The sequence below is a fragment of the Centruroides vittatus genome, unplaced genomic scaffold (genome assembly GCF_030686945.1).
Source record: "Centruroides vittatus isolate TY-2023 unplaced genomic scaffold, ASM3068694v2 contig_3071, whole genome shotgun sequence".
In the NCBI taxonomy this organism is placed as follows: domain Eukaryota; kingdom Metazoa; phylum Arthropoda; class Arachnida; order Scorpiones; family Buthidae; genus Centruroides; species Centruroides vittatus.
Window position 1 is genome coordinate 105562 of NW_027121974.1, and position 25718 is coordinate 131279.

Consider the following 25718-nt stretch of genomic DNA (forward strand, 5'->3'; position numbering starts at 1 on the left):
TATATTTATTTCAATATTTTTTTCAATTACATAGTGCTGGTATTGGAAGAACTGGAACTTTTATTGTGATAGATATGATGGTTGATAGGATAAAAAAACAAGGTAAAATATACTTTTCTTTATCAAGACCTTATCTTAAAGTTATTTGAAAAAATAATATTAATTTAAAACTTACATTCATTGAATGTTTTTATTTAACTACAGTAGAGCCTCCTATAACACGGTAGATAAGTTCCGTGTTATATGAATTCGTGTTGTACAAGTCATTTAAAAATATGTGAGCCAATCACAGCCCGGCACATGTGCAGTTTAGGGGTTACGGCAGTTTGAAAGGTTTTCTTCCATAAAATTAATCGATTCTAGACTAATTTGACTCAACATTTCCAAATCACATATAACTTTTTGGGAATAATCCATATAAACTATGCTATAAACAAAAAATTGTAGGATTACTTGCTGAGTGTGCACCGTTTGATGACACCATTGCTTAAGCTTGTTTTCATTGCGGAGTGGCTCATTGAACGGCGGGCGCGTGCTTCCTGATCAGCGAATTTTTCGCAGAAAAATAACTTAACTTTGGAGACATCATTAATAAAAATATAATTTTTATGGTCGTTGAATAATAAATGTTTTTTAGTATGTTCAGTGCTCGTTTAAACTGAATGGTTTGTACAATATCCACTATTGGTCCAGATTCGACCAATCCTGTCACGACACGAGTCGGCAATGACGTTTTACCGTGTTATATGAGTCTCTTTTAGCATGTTACATGAACACAATTGCAATTTTTTTGCCGTGTTATACGAATCTGTGTTATATGAACCCATGTTATAGGGGGTCTACTGTATATTTTTATCTTTAAAATTTTTTCAAATTAATATCAATCAAGCACCTTTATTCGTAATAGGTTGTTACCTGTTACAACAGAGTGTTCCAATTAGTAAAAAAAAACAACAGTTAGTTTTAACGTATATTATCACATTATCTCCTGTACAATTTACTTCTTACACAACATTATTAGCATTAATGTATATTTTTAATATTAACTTAATTAAGTTTACATGTAATATTACACAATTACAATCAATTTTGAGCATAATTATATAAATTGTATATAGTTACAATTTTTGCTGTATGAAAAGGAATACATAATTTTTTTCATTGGTGACTTTGTTCAATGCACGGAGGTTATATCTGTCTCACAAGTCTTGGGCCTTTTACATATACAAAACATATGGATTTTGGAACATGTATCTCTGCATCTAAAGTAGTAACAGTTTGATAAATCATAAATATTGTTATTGATTGTTGTTATCTCGTTATTTAATCTTAACTGAATGAAGAACTTTTTTTATGTTAAAGGCTAGGTTTGAAACTGTTGCTGTATGGTTATTCTAAGGTTATAACTGTTGATGTATGGGTATTCTAAGATTAAATTGTACCATTCATGGTTTTTCCAGTTATTAATATCATTAATATCTTGAGACAGAGAAATTTCAGACATTTTGTATCAATTGTACACTGAGTAGTTCGCTCATGTCAATTTTCTCCAAAAAGGGATGTATTGAAAATCCATAGCTGTTGAATATATTTGATATTTGACTTACCCAGTTTTTTCTCTGAGCATCAGTACACATTTTTTAGTATAATAATCTTAGTAGTTTAGCTGATAATATTTCACAATCTCTTATCTTAGAAAATAATTTAATAAGTCTTTTTATAAAAAATGGGCACAGTTTGAATCTGTTTAATTCTAATATAAGAGCATTTCTGGGAGTTTTGTATTCTAATGAGAAAATTTTGCAAATAAATTTATTTTGAATTCCTAGCTTCTGATAATTAGTTAGGCTCCAGATCAGTGAAGCATATCCCATAAAATTCATAATAATTGAGTTAAATAGTTTTATTTTAAACTATAATATTCTTCAATTTAATTTTAGTAAATAATTTCACCATGTTATTAATCAGTGTGTTGGATTTGGTCATGGTCTTTTTGTATTATTTTTCAAACAACAATGTGGGTGTTAAAATAATTCCCAGAAATTTGATCTCTTGAATTATTTTTAATTTTTTGTTGGTGAGATAAAAAGACATGTTTCTTAGAAAGTCTGGTTCCATTTCGAAAGATTATTACAGATTTACTATGGTTGATTTTTAATTTTAGTTTTTCACAATACTTATTCAAAGCATGCTTCTTTCTACATAAAGCAGTGGCTGTCAAGGCAGTAATAACTATATTGTCTGCATAAGATATTGAATGTGTTACTTGCTTCTTGAATATAAAACCATCTTCTCTGTTAAAACAGTCATTAAAATTGAACATATAGAAATTAAACAGATGTGGTGACCAGAGATTACCTTGTAATAGGCCATGGTCAATATCGAAAGCCGGCCATTGAAAATTATCTTGCCTGATCATCACTTAATAATGGCCAAATAATAATCCTATTATTTTTATACGATCATCTTCTGCCTGATATTTAGCCATTTTCTTTTGTAAATTTGAGGTAATCACTGAATCATAAGCTTTTACGATATCTAGAAATAAAGCAAACATCTTATGCCATTACATTAGAAATAGCCAGGACGATTTCATATTTAAAGAATAAAAATTTCTTACTAGACTATACAATAAATGAGTCCATTTCTTGCGTGTGCCCGTTCAACGGACGGCTCACACGCAAGAAATGGACTCATTTATTGTATAGTCTAGTAAGAAATTTTTATTCTTTAAATATGAAATCATCCCGGCTATTTCTAATGTAATAATTTATTTTTAAAGATTATGTAAGCCACCGCTAGAGGAATTTTAACCTTTTTACATTTTTCGGCGGACAGTAGCCTCAAATAAAAGGACAGTTTCGCTGTAGATTTGTTAATACCTCTACGAAAGCATGTGAAGGGACGGATCGAAATGGACTCATTTATTGTATAGTCTAGTAAGAAATTTTTATCTTATGCCATTTTTTACATAGTTGTAATTGAATTATTGCAATCAGGATAAAGAGAGCCATTTGAGTGCCCCCATTTTTAATAAATGTGAATTGTGTATAATTTTTATAATTATTCCTTTCAATCCAATCATTAAACCTTGTCAATAAAAGTGAAGTAAACAATTCACAAAAACCAGACAGTGCTATTGGTCCATAATTATTTGGCCGTTTTCTCTCACCTTTTTTGAATAACATATAAAGAATAACTTTATTCCAATCATTTTGAATCTTACCTAAATTGTATAGATCATTAAATTGTCTAGGTAAATAATTAATGATATTCATTGGTAAACTTTATATTATAAAATTGGGAATGGAATCATAGCCTGGAGCTGTCTTTTCTTTTAATTTTTTAATATTGGTCTACATTGAATACTTCTTCATATGGTTTATTCATTGATTGGATATTATCAATAATAATCATTCTGTTTTTACATAAATAATTGTCTGAAAATTTTTTAAAATATTAGTACCAACTGTCAAATGGAACCAGCAATTTTTTGATAGTTTTTGAAAATGGCCTACAAAAAGGTGTTTTATTTATGGTGTTCCAGAATAATTTGGTATCTTTTAATTTTATTAATGAATCACTTACTTCGGAGAAATATTTTTTCTTTTTTGCTTTTATATAATTTCTGTATATTCTCTTATTTTCTAGATATTTTTGCAGTGATTGTTCTGAGTTTGTTTTTCTAAATTGTTGCAGACTTCTGTTTTTTAATTTTGTAATAGTAACATTTGTTATCATGCCAGCTTTGTTTAAATTTTGGTATCATAATTTTTTTACACCTCTTAAACCGATAGGATTCTAGTAACACCATTAGATTATTATAATTATTTATTGGTTTTTATTCTCTTCCTGTAATAGTATATCATAAGTATTATCTTCAATTTCTCTTAAAAACCTCTGTTTATTAAATTTTTGACCTTTATCCTTAATTACCGTATTTTACAGACTATAAGACGCACTTTTTTCTTCGAAAAATTGCCTCCAAAATTCAGGTGCATCTTATAGTCCGTAAAATACGGTAATTCATGATTTTGTATAGATATCTGAAATTTGTTTTTTTCTTTCTATATTTCCTCTTAATCCCAATTGTATCAGAAAATGATCTGAATCATCTAAGTTTAGTACCGTCATCATTATACACTGATCTAAAACAAATTCAGAGTAAATAATATAGGCTATTATAGATTTACCCATATGTGCTACAAAAGTATATTCGGAAGGGAAATCACTGTTAAACCTACCATTTAAAATGAATAATTCATTTTCTTGAGCAAAGTCCAGTAGGTTTTTCCATCTGTATTAACTGTTTTGTTCTTAGATACTCTCCAATTATTAATGTTGACATTTCTTCCTTTATATTTTGAATCTAACTTCTCTCCAATTCAAGCATTGAAATCTCCTCCTGTTATCCACAAATTGATCAAATTAGACATTGTATGATGATGATTTTTTTTGAATTTCTTGTAAACTTGACTTTTTATCAATTGAAGGGGGAGATATACGAGTAAAATTCCAATTTGCAGATCTCCCCAAATTGACTTAAAAATCTGCCCAGTATTTATTATAGTAAATATAAATTTTTCGGTTATATAATATTGTAATAACTCACCAATTTGTTTTTTGATTAGCAATAAAAGGCTTCCAGATAGTCAACCGAATCATCTTTGTGCCTTGCTAAATAATACTATGTATTCTTGTTCTAGATACTTCTTATCTTCCACTTTCATTTTGGTTATCCATGTCTCTATAAAGCCAATAATTGAATGGATTTTCATATATTCTTTTAAAGAATCTCTATAAAGTTTTTCTTGTAGTCCTTGGATATTCCAAAATCCTATAAATATTTTAATGCTATCATTGCAGTATATTATTTTTGAAAGGGAATTTTCAATTAAATTTGCTATTCTTAGTCTGTTTATCTATATTCCCAACTTTGTTATTGTCTAGCTCAAAATTTTCTGTTTTTTTTTGGTTTTAACATTTTGTTTGTCTATTACTCCTTTCAAACCATTTATTATTAATTCTGAAGTGTTAGTCAGTTCGTTCCTAAAAAAAACCACTTAATTGAACCATTTTATCCAAATTAGCATCATATGTGTATATTTTGTTATCCTTTATATAATAGTCTTCTCCTGTTGTTATTCTATTTCCATTGAATTTTTCTTGTTTGATTATTGCTTGTAATTTTTTTTTCCTCAGCTTACTTAGCTCAACATGCTTATTTGTTAAATGGGATAAATATACATAAATATTTATTAAATTCAAGCTGAAACATAGATAAGAATAATGATTTATAATTGTTTGTTTATGTTTGTAGCTGACAATGTAGCTCCGAGTTGGTATAACTTTTTCCAAGAAAGTTCCCACCCCACAAACCCAAGTTGATGCTTATTGGTTAAAGGATACTCATTTAGCTATAATATACCAATTAGAGCCCAACAGGCATGCTAACTAGGATTTTATTGTCAAATGAACAAAAGAAAAGTCTCCCATAGACTTAACATGGAAAGGAGGAGTTTTGTTAGTAAATTTAAAAATACGGGGTTGTAACAAATATCTTATTCATCGAAACAGACTTAGTCTTTGTAGGTAAAAGCCAATCAGTGCTTAAATCACCACCAACTAGTTACTTACAAAAAAAAATTGACCCTTACACCAACTGGAGTACTGTGCAAACATTTGGTTAATTGAGAGAGTGGTCTAATGAATTCCAACATTTGAAAATTTCTCAAAAGTATCAATACCAAATTTATAATTACAAATTTAAAAGAGTAGATGCCAAATTTAGAAGTTCACCTTATCAAAACATTATATTATTATGTTTGTCTTGAATGAACAGTTATTGAAATTTTCACTTTATCAAATGTTATTAGCATTAAATGTATAGCAAATTGGCAATGTTCCTGAAAATAGTTTGTCTTATTGAGAACTGATTGTATTGTAATTATAATATGATTCAGACATATACTTAATTATTTGATTATATAATTTTAAAAATGATATATTAATATACCAGATTTTATACTTAAGATACTAACAAGTTTGATTTAAATCTTCTGCAGGATTAGATTGTGAATTAGATATCCAAAGAACAATACAAATGGTGCGCTGTCAAAGGTCAGGAATGGTTCAGACTGAAGCTCAGTATAAATTTGTGTATTTAGCAGTACTACATTATATTGACACTGTTTTACAAATAATGCAGGCAGAACAGGTAAATTAAAGAGTTTTGGAATGTTTTATAATCTTAAAGAATATTAATAGTTTTTAATAATAATTTAATATGAGTTAATTAATTATATTAAAGTCAGGAAAACAAACAAAATAATATGAAAATGGTAGGTAGATAAAATTTTACATTTTTTTAAAATAAATTTTTAGCAAAAGGATAACTTTTATGTTCTTAGAGAAAACAGGCAAAAATATTTTTATGCTAACATCCTACTATTAAACTTCAGCTCCATCTTATTTTTAAAGGAAATAAGACAATGCTATGTTGTTTTATATCCTTTGATAATTCTGTTATGTACTAAATTTTATGGATTTGTTTATTTTTCTTTTAGTGTTCAAGTAACAAAATATCTTTATTTATAGTGATATTTTATTCTTGATGTTTTTTTACTGAAATAGTCTTTATTATCTAAAATTTCATATACAGGGTGGGCCAGCGAAAACGAAATGGCAGAGTGTTCGTGTTCGTCCAAGCAAAGCGCTCGGACAGGTCGATTTTACTGTCGAGGGCACATCTTATGCAATAAAGTTTTTTCGATTTTGAATATTAACTAAACAAACAATTTTTTTCGAAATAAATGTTTGTTTAGTTAATACAAAATAAATGAGTTTTTAAAATTTTTTGTCGTCTGTTGTATTCAGAATCGCAAAAACTTTATTGCAAAAGATGTCCCCTCGAGAGTAAAATCGACCTGTCCGAGCGCTGGCCCACCCTGTGTATATATATATATTTTGTAATAATAGTGATTAAATTATCTGTGAACATAAAAAGTTTTACTGGTTTTTTTTAAATTTAAATTTTTTAGAATATTTTTTTAGTGCTACAAAAAAGTACAGTGGGTGATCAGTTAACGAATGAACATAATCCGTTCCAAGACTTTGTTCGCTCTCCGAATTGTTCATTAACCGATTTTTGATTTATCATAGGTTTTTATGGAAATTTGATTAATTCGTTCTGGAGACCCCAAAAAATAAAAAAAATATATACTTTCTTACTATGTTTATTTATATATAATAATAAAAATACATACATACATACATACACAGTCTTGCATTTTTATTAGTCATGTTTTTCCCGTTTGTGGGGATTAAAGAATCTGTCTAATTTCAATTGCTTTTCTCTCTTCTTCAGGATTTTTCAGAAGTAATTAATAGCATTGTAACTGTAGAGATCCCTGAACCTATTAACCTCAACCTGGTTTGGATGCCATTCTAAGACTGTTGTTCTGACATCCTCCCACTTCTTCAAAAGATGTTTAATAGCAGATATCAGCATTAATCCTCTTTTTTCAGAAGAAAATATATCTTGCCAAGTTTCTTGGTGTTATTCTGTCAACAGATCAGTTTCAGGTTCCATTATGAGCTCTTCAATGTTCTTTATTTCTTAGATATGATTTCCGTTACTCCTTTAGCTGCTTGAGTCTTCTTGATTATGCTGTACCTTGCTTAGATAAGATGGAACTGTAGCCTACTGTAGACCTGTTCAAGCCATACTGCCCAGCAACATCAGCCATCTTCTGCCCACCCACTCTCTACCTTTACTATTATACTCTTTTTTGAAAATTAAAACTGACACAAAACTTAATGAGTGCCCACCTGACAGTCTCATGAATAATATAAAAGAATTGTTTCTGTCAGAAAAATAAAGGCTGGAATTACAAGGGAGAGTTTCAAAGTTCGGAATACTATCTGATCAGTATATACCGGGTTGAGTGTCGATGTCAACATTTCCCGCGCTCCAAAAAGTTTCGAATTGTTGCCTGGAGACAAGGGAAGACCAATCGATACTCATTATTTTACATCATTTCTTCTTGTGTTTGTTCTGTGAGGTGTTCATGTTTGTTATCCGAACATGTGTTTCTTGTTCAAACATAAAAATCTTTTGCAAAATTGTTTATTATCCGATTTTTGTTAACCAATTACCCAGTGTATTAAAATAAAATGCCAATCAAAAATATTTGATTACATGATGATTTGAAATATTTAAAAAATATTTTTTAATGAATGTTTTTGTTAAATGTTAATAAGGATTTTGCAGTTATTTCCATTAATAAATGATGATAGAATAAGTTATTATTAAAAAATTAACTTGTTTATTTTAGGAATAAGCAGATAATTTTTTAAAATTTGGCTATTTTTTGTTCTACAAAATAAATTTTAATATGAAAATAAATAAAATAATAGTATAAAGTATTTTACATACAATTTTATTTAAAAAAGCTTTATAATATGAAGGCTTAAAGATATAAACTAGTAGTTCTCAACATATGTTCTGCAGAACACAGGTATTCTGTAAATTAGCCCCAAGTTTTCCACAAAAAATTTTTTTAAAGTTTTCATTGCAAATTTATTCCAATGTATAACAATTTATTCATAGATGATTCCATTTTTACTATTTTATTTAATATAATAAAGTTTAAGTTATTGTTTTATTCTTTCATGAGAGTAGTAAGCATGGAATTGCTTATCAGTTTTTGAATATATTGATGCTAATGCTCCTCATAATAAAAAGTATATGAATGGTGTTCTCTTGCTTCAGAAAGATTGAGAATGACTGATATAAACTATTAGATATATTTATTTTAAATAATCTTAGATAATTCTTTCAGAAATAGTGAATTAATCAGGAAAGAAAAAGCAATATTATTCCTTCCAAGTCACTAAAAAATAAATGTTTATACATTCTTTTTAAATCTAAAACATAATTTTTGTATGAACATGTTATTTATTTCTATTTAAATTGGTTAATAGAAACAAAAGTGTTTTAAACATATTTTTGTGATTTAATATTTTCAATTCTAAATGTTAATTTTTATCATGTTTCATTAAAACATTTAAAAACCTAAAGAAGTTTTTACAATTGTAAAATTTCTTTTAAGTAAAAATTCTATATTTGTTTTTATTTATTTCCAAGTTGTTATGAAATTCATTTTTTATTTAAATTTCATATTGACAAATCAGAATACTTTTTATTTATTTAGAAAAGCCTGCAGTTAGGAAGAGAATATACTAATATAATGTATACTTATGAAGTTGCTGGCTTAGCAGATTTAGTAAAAACCCCTCGATCTGCTTCTTCTCTTAGCATCACTTCTTCAACTGCACAATTACTTCAGAATGCTGACAATCAGAAACCTCCTCTTCCACCAAAAACTATTAATGAATCACTAACTAGGTAAAAAGAAATTTATCTCTTCAATAATGTATCTTGTGGTAAAATAATTAATATCTTATTTAATTATAAATTTTTAGCATTACATCTCCCAAAGATTCTCTGTGGGAAAAATATGAAAATTTGGTTGTGAATGAAAAATCATCCAGTAACCCATCACAACTTTCACATAAATCATGACAACCACTGATATGCAGGTAAAATCATAAATTGAAATTTATTTAAATGGAATTCTTAATAGTGCTTTCTGTTTTTGTGTATATTTAATATAGGCTAGAACATTTGTGCTCTGCTAAATAGTTATTATACAACTAGCAAGACTGTCATCTAAGATGTAGATGTTTATTGCTTACATATTGTGGAAGCTTCTTATAAATCTACTAATAATGATTGGACAGTCAGTTTGGTCAGTTCTGTACAGAAAATATACTTTTATGCATCTTGTATACATACATATATACATACATACATATATATATATATATATAAGAGTTCCATTTGTTAGTTTTGATTTTTAATAAGTTTAGAATCTATTTTGTAAATTGAGTATATTTTTAAAATACTGTATTATAACAAAATAAAATTTGTTTTAAAAAATAGATATAATTTAAAAACATTTGTAAATTGAAGAGGGATAAATTATTAGAATGAAAGAGGATGATTATGATCATATTTGATTTCTTGTATTTACAATTATTTTTAACTGTTGTGATTTTTTTTTTAAATTGTTAAACTGTTTTTTGATCCTGTTAAAATAATATTGAATTAATAAACTGATTAATAAATTATTAATTTGGATGTATTAAAAAAAAACTATTTTAATAAAATTATCTGGACCATTTCTCAATAACTATCAAATAAAATTGTCCAGAATAAAAAATATTGTGATAATTTTACTCATAGAAATATACTAAAAGAAACAATGTTGTATTTGTTTATTCCTGCATTTCAAATTGGGAACATTTTTTTTAATGTATGTATTTAATATTTGATTTTTGATAAATATGAAAAAAATGGACTATAATTTGCCCAAGAAAAAAATGTAAAATAAATTTATAATATTCAATATTATTTGAATATTATATGTAAAGATTTCAAGAAACAAGCTGTGAAATTTTAAAAATTCTCAAAAGTTAATTGTGTGTTTATTTTTGCTATCTGAAAGCAATTCTTGTAGTAATTATTATATATTGTTTGATAGATAAGTATTTTTTATTAATTTCATATTATAAATCAATTTATGAACTATGTATAACAAAGCCATCAAAAAAGATATCAAAAGTTTTAGTTTAAAATACTGATTATACCTGTGATATGATGCTGAGCATATATATATATGCTAGCTTTTTATATTTTTAAAATTATTTTTTAGAAATCAGAATATAAATCAGTTATATTGAATTATAATAAATATTAGTTTTACAATTTTGAAACAGAGTTTGCATTTTATGATTATTTTGATATTGAGAGTTATTATTTATTCATTTTATTCTGAAAAATGGGTGTTTGAATTATATTTGGTCAAATGTTAATGGTGTATCATAAAAAAAAAGAAAGTATTTATCTGTTTGGATATTGTTATAAAGTTAAATCTGGATGGTTATAGAAAGTGTGTTTATTCCTAAGAATAAACACACTTTCATTGCAAAGAATAATTTTTGAAAAATGCCAAATTTACAAAAGTTATTATTTAAATTAAATCTGGCCAATGGAAACAAAATTGTTTTATTCAGAAGTTAATGTTAGAATGCATACTCTGTATATTATTATTTATGCTAATCCTAAAATTATTTTCTTATAGATTACAATCAAAAATAGGATTGTATTATGTATCTAACAAACTGAGATATGTTATTTGATACTAAAAATATAAGCATAGATATATACTTACAAGCATTACATATATATATATATATACATCTTAGATATTATGATTTAATAGTACAATTGTAAATATTTTTTAAAGTTAGAATTTAACAATGTTTCTTTTCTATTAGGAAAATTTATATTTGTTGTCAAAATGTGTTATATATGTTGTTTATCAGAGATGTGATCATTTCCTTCAAAATATTTTAAATTATAGCATTAACAATAAGATAAGATCACAATTTAATTAATTAGGAAAGATCTGTTGATCCATAAAAGAAATTTTTTTTTGTAGTTTAAATAAACTGTTTTGAAAAATTAATAATAATAATTTTTGAATTGTTTAGATAATAAATTTATTTACAGCTTTTCTTCTGTATGAAATATTCAGCTTAATTACACAGAAACTTGATGCACACACAACATAACTTTATTTCATGAAAGAGACTCATATTTTGTAACTCGAAATATGCATATTAATAATTTACAATTTGATAGACAAATACTTTGATAGAATACTTTGATTCAAAATAAGTTTTTAGTATTCTATATGTTTTAATTTAAATAAAAGATTTATGAAATTTATAAATTTTTCAGGGCTAAAAGAAATAAAAATATATTAATTATAATATAATGAAATAATGTGTAAAAATATTTTTGTTATAAAACAAAATTGTTTTGAGGAATAAGTTGTCTGTAGAATATTTTTCATTATGACGAAAGAACTATGGCAGATAATATTTGCAAATTTTGTTGTTATATAATACAAAAAAAATAAACAATTTCAATACAGCTTCTAAAATTAAATTGAATTAGTTTAAATTGATTTGTTGTTCTTCAATATAAAATAAAATAATAATCTGCAATCAACTTCAATTGAGTTTTTGTTTCATATAATTTTAATAAAATGACAAATATTGTTAAATTTTTATGATGATTTGCCTTTGTTGTATTTTCCATTGAACAAATATACATGCTTAAATCAAAATTTTATGTAGTTTTGTGCATTTACTTTAAAATTAAAATTTAAAAATTGTAAAAATATATTATTATTATCTATTAAAATGATATTTAGATAAACTTCAAAATTCTAGATTTTCAGTATCAAAAATAATAATGATGGTTATGTTATATAATTCAGAGTTTTTATTCATATCTTGCAATGCTTTTTACTATTTAATTTATCCCATTATGAATGAATTTAAATTATAAAAAGTTAGTTAAATAGAATAACTCTACATAGATATGCTCTAATTATTTAATAAATATTAGGTAATAATTGAAAATAATATCAAAATTGATTTATTGATTGATCATTAGATAGATATGTATATCAAAAGAAATTGTATATGAGTATCAAAATTATGTGTGTGCATATTTGATTGCATTAAAATTTTTGGATTAATCAGATATCTGATTAAAGTTAACTCCAAAAATTTAAGTAAATGATATATGATTTTAATTTAAAAATAAAGTTTTGTATGAAACAAGCAGAAACTATTAAATAATAATTAGATCAATTATTAAATATTTTAAGTTGAATTTTTGTTATTTAAAAAAATTATTATTAAACACTATTTTTAAATTTGTATCTTCAATAAATTTCCTTATGAAAGATTTTAGGGGAAAATGTGTTGCCAGATGATATAATAGATGTTTATATGAGTGCAGAAAAGGTAACAGTTAAATAAAAGTCATTTTTCAGTTGATTCTGTGTATTAATCATAATTTAAGTTTATCAGCTTGTTTTAAAAACAACATTAAAAAATTCTTACGTTATTGCATTGATAAACTGGTAAAAGTAATGTGACACAACTATAATAAATGAATTTATTTTGAGAGAACTTGGAGGGTAACTGTAGTCTTTTTATTTTAGGTAATATCTCTGGAGTTTATATGAAGTCTGTCAGGCTCAAAGGCATTCAAATAATTTCCAAGCTTTTCAATAAATTATATATTTATTCATCTATTTTAATGACAAATAAAGCTGTATATTTTTTTTTACTCAAAAGGTTCAGTATTCTATCAACAGAAATCTTTATATTGAAAATAATCATAATCTCAATAAACAAAAAAATAGCCTAATTCCTTGTCATTCAGTCAAATTATTATTATTTATTTTTTGTGACTATAAAATTAGCAAAACTGCATTCTGATATAAAAAGATTAAAATATATGTTTTAAATCATTAAAACAATGAGAATTAATTTAATATATTTGTAAAATAAAAAAAATTGCTTTTATTGGCCATGTTTTTCAACATGGGAATGGTTGAGAGTGGAGTTACCTGTACCCTCCTCATTCATTCCACATCACTACAGTGCATTTACACACACATCCATTCATGATTAAATTCTACATTTGGTTGTTTATCAAATTTTGGAATTGGAAGGATTGTGGGTGGTGGGTAAAATTCCTTAAGACATCATTAGAATACATTATCTTATTTAGAAGTGGATGAAATTTGAGGACATGATACAAAGCAGTTAAATAAAAGCAATTAAAAATTTTAATTGCTTTTTAATTACAGACTAATAAGCTGTGATCAAAATATATTTTAATAAAAGTAATATTTTAAAAATCTTAGGTCCTCTATTTAGTCATTTGAATGCCTGTAGACCTGGTGAAATTAATAATAATTCTTAGGAGATATTACTTAACATAAAACTATGGATTTATATTGCAAATAGTGAGATTATATATAAAATCTTAAAAAAATATTCAATACCCAAAAATACTGTTCAAATATGTCACAATTATGCATTTAATATGTAACTTAAAATATTACTAAGTTACATATGAAAAATATTTGTAGTATGCTACAGAAGATATATTTTTTTAAAATTTGTTTTTGCTGGAAGTAAGAGTATGCTTTCAGATTCACTTAATAAATTAGAATTTATTTTTTAATGCTATATTAACAATAGAAAAAAATTAATTTTTATGTATTCATATTTTGTATTTTCTATTAATATTTGGAATGTTGTCAAATGATAATGATAGTAATAATAAAGAGTCTCTTTGTGAAATAGTTGTTGATTATTAAACTGTTTGTTATTGATTCTAAGATTAGTTTCAAAATCTGAATACAGTTATATATTTTAATGACAATTTTCAAAAACTTTTGTTGACTTTATACTAATCATTTTATTCTACAAGTTATGATTTACAGACATTATACGATTGGAAGGTATTAGTAAAAGTAACTAATAACATTACAATAAGAGCTCCAGTGGCAGAACCAATTTGGCTTATGCCTCCACACCACAACATGGCAAAATGACTTCCTTCTTGACGTAAGATAGATGTGGAACATGCTTTAACATAAGAGAGTAAACTGACAAAACATATCCAAGATAAAATCTAAACAAAAAATGAAATTGTTAGAAAGAAATGTACATTAAAATTAAAAAATTTAAGAACATATACTAACTATTAAAATTACTCCAGCCGTTGTGTGTATTAGAGGAGGTGATGGGCTTGTCACTGCTGCTGTCATTATATAAATAGACCAACCTGTACCAATTACCATTTGCAAGCTGAGGAGTGACAGTGACTTTGTGGGAAAGAACATAGCCACAAAACATGCTAAAGGATTAGAAATGCTCGAGAGAGTCACTGATAAATGGTAAGCCACATTTCCATAAGGTAAGCATGAATATGTCTGAAAAATTTCATATATTTTGCATTTATTGAATTCTTATTTTTGCTTAGAGGAATTCTTATTTTTCTGCTTACCTGTATTGCTGGTAGAATTCCATTTGTCAGAGCACAACAAAATACTTGAAATGCTAAAAGTATCACAAAGCGTCTTTTATTTAATACACGAGACTTTACAAGTGATACTCTTGTTTGAGTTTCAGATGAAGTACTTTGTTCAGATGACTGACTGTTGAAATTCTCATCACAGTTTTTCTTGAAAATAATTGATTCAATTGTGGTTGACATCACTTTTTCTTCTTTAATTTGAGGTAGAAGATGAAGGAAGATAAAAGATAATCCACTCATTATCATCAAGAAAGTTAAAATTCCAAAAAAAGTTTCAGCAGAAAACAAAGGTGGATCAGAATATTGTATCCATTTTGTTGTGTTTGTATTATTGACTAATTTGCATTTTGCATTTCCTCCTACACCTTGGATTAATGCCACTATTCCTGGTAAAAGACCACTCATACCTTCACCAATTAAGTAAGATAAAAGATATTTTTCTTTATAGTGTGCCATAAAAGGTAGATATAGAACAGAAGAAGTACAATCCACAAATGCCAAAAGAAATGCCAATGAGAGAAGTGCAGTACTATGGAGTTTTCCAAAAACAACAGATGTTTTTGACCAAAGAAAAGTAAGCAGGAAACACGAAGTGATTCCAATTAATAATGTAAAATAAATCACTGGTATTTCCAATTTCTGTCGGAAAAAGTTGTGTGTAAATAATTTGTGATACTTCTGTAGTAAATAAAGATACTTACTCTGGAAGACCATTTTCTACATGCCAAAGTATAAATTATTGGTCCTAAATTAGCTATCTGGGTGATGACTACAATGTAAGAGGCTAGTGACCATCCTTCGGGCAATACTTGGATCAGAACAGGTAATTCTACCCATAAACCATTAATTTCCATCCAAGAACTGAGTCCAAAAAAGACTGCTAGGATATCTATGAGTAGTATTCTTCCACCAAACTCAGTCATGCTGGAAATTGAAAGGCTAGAAAGAGAACGACAATTTCACAAATTAATTTCATAATATAGTCTATTGCTTAATTACGAAAATAAATTAATATAGAATAATTTATATTTTCTGCTCTGTACATGTAGTTTTAAGATTTATGTTTAGTTGTGTAGTTTTAAAGAAAACAAATTTCAAATGTGATGACAAATAAGCTCACCTTCCATATTTAATGCCAGCCATTGCTGTTTAAATTGTAATTGATTTTAGTCTGTAAGTTCATTGAACTTTGGAAAGTAGATAAAAATTGAAATTTTAATATTAATCATACTTGTGATAATCAGTTCAATCGATATTTTCGCTAACACTTCCGCGAATTATAATAGGAAATCAAAACAAGTTTTCAAAATCAAGTTTATACTCTGCACAACAGTGAGCCTCGTTATAAGAATTTTTGAAACAGGAATGTCTTTATTATATATGTACAATGATGATTCAAAGTATGATCTTTTGGACTTGTTTATTATCAGCTTTATCTTTTTAATTGTCATTAGATAAATAGTTACATAACTTTTTTTGGACATACAAAAATTATACACAACTGATAAAATTTTTGATTTAATTTGATATAGTAAAATTTCATGTTGCCATGAAATCTTATGAAGATATGACGATAAACTGTGCATGTTTTATTTAGTTTAAAGTAAAATCTGTAAATTCTCTCTAAAATGGCTCTTCAAGTTCCGATATACTATGAGAGACGATTGGATGTACTGTACGAGCGATTGAGATAGGAGTCTTTGCTCTGGGGGATCCGGAATCGAACTCTGACGGATCGAAAAACCTAGGAATTTTTTTTGGGGTGGTCCGTCTCTCATTACCCGTCCGCCCCATTTGGGCCTGGTCGAACCCATAGTTGGCTTGCTAAAAAAATCCTCTTATTGCTCACAGGGCGGCGAGATTTTTTTAAAATATGGACGCATTGGCTAGCAAAGCGGCTTTAATACAGCTGGATAAGCAAACCAACGGCAGTCAATTTCATTTGAAACGAGTTGTTGGATTATTGAAATTTTGGTAAACTTGCACGCAGCAGATATTAGATAGGTAGCTTAGATTAAATAGTATTTTTCCATTAAAAACGAAATATTGTCAATAACTGTTCTTATCCTTCCGATGCTAAATCATTTCGTTTTGGCACGGCAAGCAGAAGTCAATTAATGCCTATAACTTTCGCTGTATTAAAATAAAATCTCAGTTTATTCAAGATAAATACTGATCAGGTATTAATGGACTCTGTACAATTTTATCATTCGATTTATTTAGTGAGAGTTAAACAATTAAAATCAATTATCACTGATAAGAGGTGTTTCAAAACTTAATAACAACAAACTGCGATAAAATATTGAAATTCCTGTATATCAGTGATATTTAATGTCATTTTTCAAATATTCATGTTTACTTTTCCGAAAAACGTGTTTACACAAAACTTGAAAAAAAAAATTCTCGATACGCAAGACAAGAAAACTGTGTTGCCGTGTAAACTTATCCTTCCCGTTTGTTGTTTAGTGGTGATCGTGCGAGTACGTGTATATATTTTTAACTACAGGAATTTGTATAATTGCAAATACTGAAGTTCATTATTAAGTAAGTCATGTTTGCAATGAGATGCTCAATCTTATTTCCTAACGGCCTAACAATGGCCGAGTGGATATAACCACTCCAGCATTGGTCGTGGGTTTCCCAGTCCTCCCGGGAGGCATTCCCCCTCGGCAGATCGTCCAAGTGGTGAACCCTTAAGCCGGCTCATACTTCGCGAGAATGGAAAGAGACGAGAACGTGTGTTCAGTTATTTTCTCACAAGCGTTCGTACTTCAAAAGAATGAAAGAAACGCGCATGCGTTTTCGATGTCTGCAGTTTAAAATAGGGCGCCTCTCGGGTACTGTTTCAAAGCACGCTTTTGGTTGTAATTAGTCGTAAAAATGTTTTTAAAAAAACGAGAGTATATGCGTTTAATTCGAGAAGAGAACAGAATATTATCTTTAAGACCATCTTCCTTAATTTCTTTTAAGTTATTTTCGACATTTTAGGTAAGTTTATACCGTATGTATGTATATATATATATATATATATATATATATATATATATTACAGATTTGATTAACTTAAGGTTATATAAATGATGACTTACGAAGATAATCCCATTCTAGTTCTAATCATTTTAATTTTATCTCACTCAAGTGTTGAAGGACAAAGTTTTGGGTTACTAATAGAGAAAAATAGAACCACAATCTACAGATAAATAGTTGTATTCAGACTAAACGGAAGTAAATAAACCTATCAACTATCGGTCAAGGTTAACCTACTGCTTCTGGAAGACCAGGATCGAATCCGGACGGATCTAAAAATCCCCAGAAATTTTTCGGGGTGGTCGGGCTCCGTTTCTCGCCACCCGGCCGCCCCATTGTGGGTCTGGCCGAACCCATAAAGGGCTTGCTAAAAGAGGCCCTCTTAGTGCCCACAAGGCGAAAAAAGTTTTTAAAAAAAAATCAACTTTTCGCGCTAACCAAAAGAGAACGGAGATATATCACTAGTAATGCGTGAATGTGTCATAATTAAGCAAGTGGAAACTACAGTAAAGTTTTCACTTGCGGAAAATTTGAGACAGGAAACAAAGAAAACTTCCGTTTTCTGAAAATGTAGAATATCCCTTTATGGAAAACAGAAATTCAAATTACTTATACTTTTTTCAACTCCGCTCTGTGGGCAGTATGAGAATCTAGTAATCCCATTATGGGTACGGCCAGGACACAATCGGACGGCCGAATGATGAGAGACGGGAGCCCCAATATATCTAGATTGCCCACTAGCGAAAAACCCAGGGGTTTTCCATCACGTTCCTGGGTCCTCACAGCGATAGGCTGATACCTTAACTGCTCGAAATCTGCCCGTCATGGAACGTGCATTTTGTGACGGACATTTGGTAATATGATCGTAGCTAATTATTCAATGAATCATTTTTTTACTAGCGAAAATATATGTCATTGATGAATACTTGCGTGAGAAAGGATTTACAGTGTGTAGATATCGCATAAAGTGATATCAACATTGAAAAATGTAGTCATTTCAATGTGGGTTCGCGCCTCGCCGACGGGCTGGTCACGTGGGGTTTTCTTCACGTTTGTAAATAAGAGGCAGTTTCCCACAAAGTCCTTCCGGGAGACATTCTCTCAACAGATCGTCCGCGAGTTGCGTTGCCATATACAAACAAACTCAGTTTTCTGTCTACAGTTTGACATTATCTATAAAAATTAAACAGTAACAACTATATTTTAATGGTTCAATTATTCTATTTAATATCTTAAAACTTACGTGACGAACCGCTGCATTTAGATACTGCTTATTACATGGGTATTTATGCATTTTGGTACTGATACATTTGGACGCGACTATAATTCATTCTCGTTATTCTTGTTTACCTATTACGTATGTTTTGGTTCGTTTCTCGAAGCTTGTATATTTCGATACTCATATCTTTGATATCAAATTAACCGCTCGGCCTTCGATTTATAGGGAGGAGAACCCCCAAATTTTCTCTGCATCCGGGGGAAAATCCTCAGTTCCTCTCTCGACGGCCCGATGATAATGCATAGTTCAACTATTAGGTATCTTTTCAAAAATTATTATTAATTAAGCATTATATTAGCGTGTTCGGGGAGAAATAAAACTGTGTGTTTTCGAAGAAGAAGCCATACTATATGTAAATCATTTAATGACGCATCGACTTCGCCAAACAAGTATATTGCCTTGAAAGAAATTTTTTTAATTTTTTAAACTAAGGGATGACTTAATGAATTTGTATAGTAAAAATAAAATACACTGTTATAAAATACGCAAGTCAGTATTGATACAATAGCGTACAATATATAAAAGAATTAGTCGTTAACTTGTCAAAGAAAGTTCTATAATTAAACGCTTTATCGTTTTACTAATATTAAAACAATAACATTTTCAGATAATGGCATTTATTATATCTGGACTCGAGGTTAAACTCTGAATTCAAAGTAAAAGCTTCTTTATTTGGTGCTCTGTCATCCTCTGGACTCTTTTTTGAATATAATCGTGAAAATGTACAATATGAATACAATAGATAATATATGAATAATAGATTCTGTGAATATAATAGATTAAATATAAATATACCAAGATACAAACAAGACAGCAAACGATATCAAACAACGTATAAAGTGATATTCAAATACTATAATAATTTTCCATTGTATTCGTGTAATACTTTTAAAAATATTTTATCTATATCAGTTTTGTCAAATATGTTTTATCCTTATCTATATCATCTGGCAATATATAATTAATTCTGGTATACGAAAATACAAAGAGCAAACAGAAGTAATATTGTTACACTTTTCAGAATTTTATCAGGCTGTTAATGTGAAATTTAGACATTTTGAGAAAAACTTTATTGACAACTCAACAACGATTATAATTCAGCCTGGTAGATAATCGCCATTCATATCAATCACATCTCGCCATCTTTGCTGCAATAAAATGACAGGCTTTTCTTTGAAGAAAGTCTCGAGTATCAGGTATTGTCATTGAACTGTATGTGAGATATGCAGAGAGTCAGGGGGTATCCTCGCTGACCACTTACACTGCACGGGTTGGCAAAACCCGATCTCGTTGTCGTTTCGGATGGCTAGGAGGGCAAGAAAAAAGTGAGTGGGGAGGTGCGTCGGTAAGTCGACAGGCGTCTTGGATTGACAGGAGACAGGTTCACAAATAAAACATTTATTGTATACCTAGAACAACATATAAGGCGATTACAAACTATTCTACGATAGACTGAGATTAAATGCGGTTAACATACGCTTGAATGCAACTATATGCATATGCAAGTTTACAGATTCTAAGACGGCTATGCGTTAAGCCTATTGCCGGTGCGGGAGAGAGAGTTTACAAAGATCCTAACAAAATACCTCTTGGGGTGAGATTGGACGATATCTCGAAGTGTGGCGGTCGCCGAAGATATGGAAGAGTCGCTGAAGGTCTTCTCCGACGGGATTCCGGTCTTAGACATGGAGAATGATAGACACAAATATAGAAACAACTTCCTATGCGAGCACGCAAAGTTTCGGTTGCACGAGCTTTTATAGAGTTAGTGTGGGAAGCGGTCGGTTGTTGACGATGACTTGCGAATTCCTGACAGCAAAGTGTCAACTTTCCCACCTAACTGTTGTTAGTTGCGCGAGGAATTGTTTCTCTCGGGGATTGTTTACAACAAGTTTGAACAAAAACAAAAAAAAATTAAAGTTTTCTTTCATTTACACAGATTTTCCCGCTAAAATCCGCGGTCTCACATGTATATGGGCAATATAGTTCTACAGGGCACAAAAAAGCAGTCATGATGATTTCACGTACGAATGAAATGGAGTTATCAAATTGTAGTCCTTATGTTATAAAGTTAGTTAACTAAGTACTGAAACACATCTTCGTTCCTTAGAAGATGGTTTAACGCACAGGGCCGAGAAGTGTATCTTCTGGCTTTGTCGAAGATACACTGTTGATTTGGAACACAAGGCAAGATATTAGTTCAACTATATTGAATACGTTCTTGAGGTAAACTGATCGAAAGCAGTTCAAGTAAACCAGTAGGTTCGGCCAATCACAATATCGAGATTTTGAATAAAAAAGTAACATCCGAATAAAAAAAAATATATATAGCCTATATATACTCGTAATATACATGTACTACGTATGTGTCACAAAAGATTGTAGTAATATTATAATAATATTTTAGAATTCTTTAAACCTTTTCTTTTGCTTGAAACGAAATGAAGCGAAAGAAATTATTTAGAGAATGATATCAGCGGTTATTGAAAATGTTATGTTTATATATTTAATGTTGACCAATCAAATGGTGAATGTGTCATCTGTGTGAAACAGAATGTAAAATTGATGGCTACTTTCTCTCTCTTACAGATTCTTAGTGAGCTTTTAAACATTTCCATACGGACTCGGTCATACACACAATGAGACGTCCGGGTAGTTATTGAGACCGGAGAATGTAAACGAAACTTCCTGTGAAAGATTCTCAAGGATACGATCCAGATTCTAATTCGAATCCCTCACAGTATATGCTTTGGTCGTTTTGGTAATCTGGCAGCCAATAATGGCATGCTGTTCCAATGTTGGTACAGTACATTGTATACTGATAGATAAGTCTGTACGCCTTAAACTCTTATCCAACGAAATTAAAAATAATAAACGATTATTATGGTTGATTTCGCAATATTACACACCTTAGTTTAGTACATCGATATTAAGTGCTCTTACTCCTCTTTTTTACTCTCCTTTCCGTGGACGCTAAGAGGACCTTTATTCCATTGCCATCGCAGGAGACAGACAACTGATCGAGCGGTTAAGGTGACAGCCCACTGTTCTGGGAGACGCGGGATCAAATCCGGACAGGTCGAAAAACATCAGGAATTTTTCGGTACAGAATATGGCGGGTCCTGTTTTTAACCACCCAGCCGCCTCATTGTCGGCCTGGCCGGAAAGAGTTAAAAAAAAAATACCATAGGGGGATCGGCCAGGCCATCGATGGGAGCGTCTAAGTGGTGAAGGACGGGTCAAACATATCCGGGACAGATCGCCCATAAAAAATTCTTGGGATTTGATCTTGGTTCCCCAGAGCGGTAAGATGACACCTTAACATCCTCGTCTACTTGGCTGTCCAAAAACAAACAAACAAGAATACTCAAACAATGAAGACTGTGTCCCTGTCTAAATTTAATAGCCACGCTAATTTTTATAGAAATCAATGATGATGTCGAATTCGTTGCAATTATTGTTTCATTTCTAGTTTCTATACACATACTTTCACACATACATACATAGCTCATACGTCACTCTACGTCATACCATCAGCATCATGTAACGTCACTCTACGTCATACCCTTTGTCGATTCTCAGATCCAAAAAGTAGGATTTTTGGGCGATGATCGGAGACGCGTTCGGAATGAAATATTTTGGTTACAAGCTGCAGTTTCGAGCCAAAAAGTTTTCGGTTGATTATCATACATATGAGAACATCATAGTCAATTTAATGAAATGACTATGATGTTCTCATGTGCAACTTTTAGACGAATTAACTAAAAACATTTTATATTTCGTTTATTAGTTGATGCATTGCCAATAAAAACACCCAAGAGGTTGTACACGAAACTATATGCAACATAATCGCCATCGCTAATTTTCATCAATTTGAAAACAAACTACCAAGCGATAATTCATAATGGGGTCGACGAAATGTTCATTGGTTCATTAGAAGTAATATCACAAGAGGAAAACATCACTTTGCTTCAATATCGACTAGTTTGCGCCGGGCTTAAGGGCATAGTTTCGAGTTCAGACGAAATTCGGAAATTTTTCACGAGTTGGGTGATAGCCCACGGGGATGTGAGTATCAGATTCTCACCACTCGGTTGACCGAAGCATAATAAACACGAAATAAAGGCCGTCTTAGGCCAGGAACACACATACATAAAAATTCTGGCAGAATAGGAAACATCACTGCCACTAACAGTGCTATTTTTATTAATTTTTTCCTCTCATATATCTTTTTTTTTTTTTAACTCTTTCCGCCCTGTGGGCACTAAGAGGCCTCTTTTAGAAGGCCCATTATGGGTTCGGCCAGGCCCACAATGGGGCGACCGGGTGGTGAGGGACGGGGCCCGACATATCCGAACGGACCACCCCCCGAAAAATTCCTGAGGATTATTCGACCCGTTCGGATTCGATCCCGGGTCCCTCAGAGCGGTAGGCAGCCACCTTGACCGCTCGGCCATCCGGCCGTCCCTCTCATATATCTATCCCTTTATACCTTCCATTTTTTCTCCGCTTCCTCTGCTATAATATAGAAAATTTAAATTAATACACTTGTATTCCGAATTCAAATAAAGAACTTGTGATCTAAACACTAGGCCTATATATCGATTCTACTAGACCTACCTGTTATTTAAAATTTTACACCTATAGCCATCCGCAAACGTTGTTTAAATGCAGTGTCTTTATACGTGACACTGATGTGATCCAACGGATTCGATAAACCCCTCTATTTCATTTATTTTTTTTTTTTTATTTTTTTTTTTTTTTCGAGACCGTCGCAATTATAAGGTTAACCCTCATTGCTACCATTGTTAGAATAAAAACCACGTGTCGACTTTGACGTCACAGAAAAGACTTTTCTTTATTGGAGGAATTTTGGCGTAAAAATTTTACGGCATAAAAAGTAGAGACACGCTCTACTCTTTTTTTTCAGTTCTGTTTCAGCCAAAATTTCAGAAAAATTTTTACGCTTTCTGTTTTATGCTAGATTTTACGCCGAATTTTACGCATGTGTGTTCCTGGCCTTAGTGCCTACGAGAGAAAAAGGTGCAAAAATAAACGTAAAATTTTCACATAATTCTAATGAATACATTTATATCTCTAAAACTAAATTAAATTTCATTCTTATGAGCACTTAAATAGCCTATATAGCCTATACGTACAAATAAATCGAAACTTACAAATATGAAAACACATCGATGTGATGAGCGGAAATGATCTAATTCAAAACAATTGCATTAAACTAGCGGTAGTATTCAAGTATTTTCGAATAAAAATTCATAACTCGGTTTGTACGAGTACTTTCGGATTACGAATTCCTTAACGTCTCGTATTTAGTAATAACGGATTACAAAATTTTCGATGGAAATTTGAAAATCCAATTCGTGGAACGCATACCTAATTTAATATTTATGCGATTTGTGTGCTGACGTAATCGAGAAATTATTGTCGCTTTTAACCCGGTGCTACACATTCGTTATTTATGAAGTGAAATGTTTGCCTGTAGATGTACTACTTGCAAATTGTTTGTCAAGTAACGAGCTCATGTGTACACACATGCGCCTGTTCATTTAATGTCTGAATCTCGGTTCTGAACACAGCTAGGACATATTTGTTTACTTTGATGTGGGTGACAGACCCACTCTAACTAGTAAGTGGAGATGGCAAACATTCGGGTATATTCGGCTAATTCTGAACATTTACTAAAAACTATCCTGTACGATATACAATACAATTATTTTATTAAAATAGTTTTTCCTCGTAGACTTTAATGTTGCCAGTAGAAGTACTAGACTTTTAATTCGCTGCTCAACAGTTATAGTTTATCCCGAAAATAATAAATGTTTCAAAATCATACTCTAGCTTTCCTGTTAAGACGGTGAATACGGCACGAGACACGTGTTGATATAGGCTAAAAGGTCGCGACACGTGCCAGTACTTATCCGCATTATGACGTCACACATCGATAGAAACATCAATATTATTAATAACTTGAAACTTTTGTTACCTGATATCAGAAGTCACACTACTATTTATGAAATTTGTCGAATATTGTAGGTAATGTTGCCGGATATAATCACGGATTTCAATATCCTATTTGATAATGTACAGTACTTGAGGAATCATATCTTTAAATTAAACAATAGATAAATTATTGTTATATAATGTTAACCACCAGATGGAGGTACTGAAAAGAAGAAAAGCCATATGTTATATAATAATTTAATGTATTGTTTTTAATCGACTAAACAAAATTAAAATTTATCGGAAAATTTTTTTAATGAAATATGAGATAAAAATAGTGTTTTAATGTAAGGTATGTAATATGTATTTATTTATGCAAATATATAATTATATATATTAATTTATTTATAT

General features: G+C 29.9%; 2 protein-coding genes across 9 annotated transcripts in view; one reads left to right on the forward strand and one right to left on the reverse strand.

The window, feature by feature from the left end:
- LOC136973006 (tyrosine-protein phosphatase non-receptor type 11-like) overlaps positions 1–15748 on the forward strand; it is a 66374-nt gene extending 50626 nt beyond the window's left edge. For 3 of the 7 annotated variants that reach the window (XM_067267685.1, XM_067267691.1, XM_067267690.1), the window contains exons 11-15: positions 35–102; positions 6066–6217; positions 9216–9409; positions 9487–9603; positions 9679–14301. In XM_067267685.1, coding sequence (XP_067123786.1) covers positions 35–102; positions 6066–6217; positions 9216–9409; positions 9487–9586 — 514 coding nt within the window. In that variant the 3' untranslated portion in view covers positions 9587–9603; positions 9679–14301. Of the gene's footprint in view, positions 1–34; positions 103–6065; positions 6218–9215; positions 9410–9486; positions 9604–9647; positions 14302–15488 lie in introns of those variants that run through there. The other 4 variants (XM_067267686.1, XM_067267687.1, XM_067267688.1 and 1 more) reach the window with 4 other exon arrangements.
- Positions 14374–25493, reverse strand: LOC136973007 (solute carrier family 52, riboflavin transporter, member 3-B-like). Of its 2 annotated transcripts, none has more exons than XM_067267693.1 (5): positions 25351–25493; positions 15742–15979; positions 15011–15679; positions 14706–14936; positions 14374–14635 (listed from the first exon to the last, which is right to left on the reverse strand). In XM_067267693.1, the coding sequence occupies exons 2-5, from the start codon at positions 15961–15963 to the stop codon at positions 14432–14434; spliced, it is 1326 nt and encodes a 441-aa protein (XP_067123794.1). In that variant the 5' UTR covers positions 15964–15979; positions 25351–25493; the 3' UTR covers positions 14374–14431. The 2 variants fall into 2 exon arrangements, with proteins under 2 accessions (XP_067123794.1, XP_067123793.1); XM_067267692.1 differs by lacking the exon at positions 25351–25493 and adding an exon at positions 16161–16385.
- Positions 25494–25718: the final 225 nt, after the last annotated feature.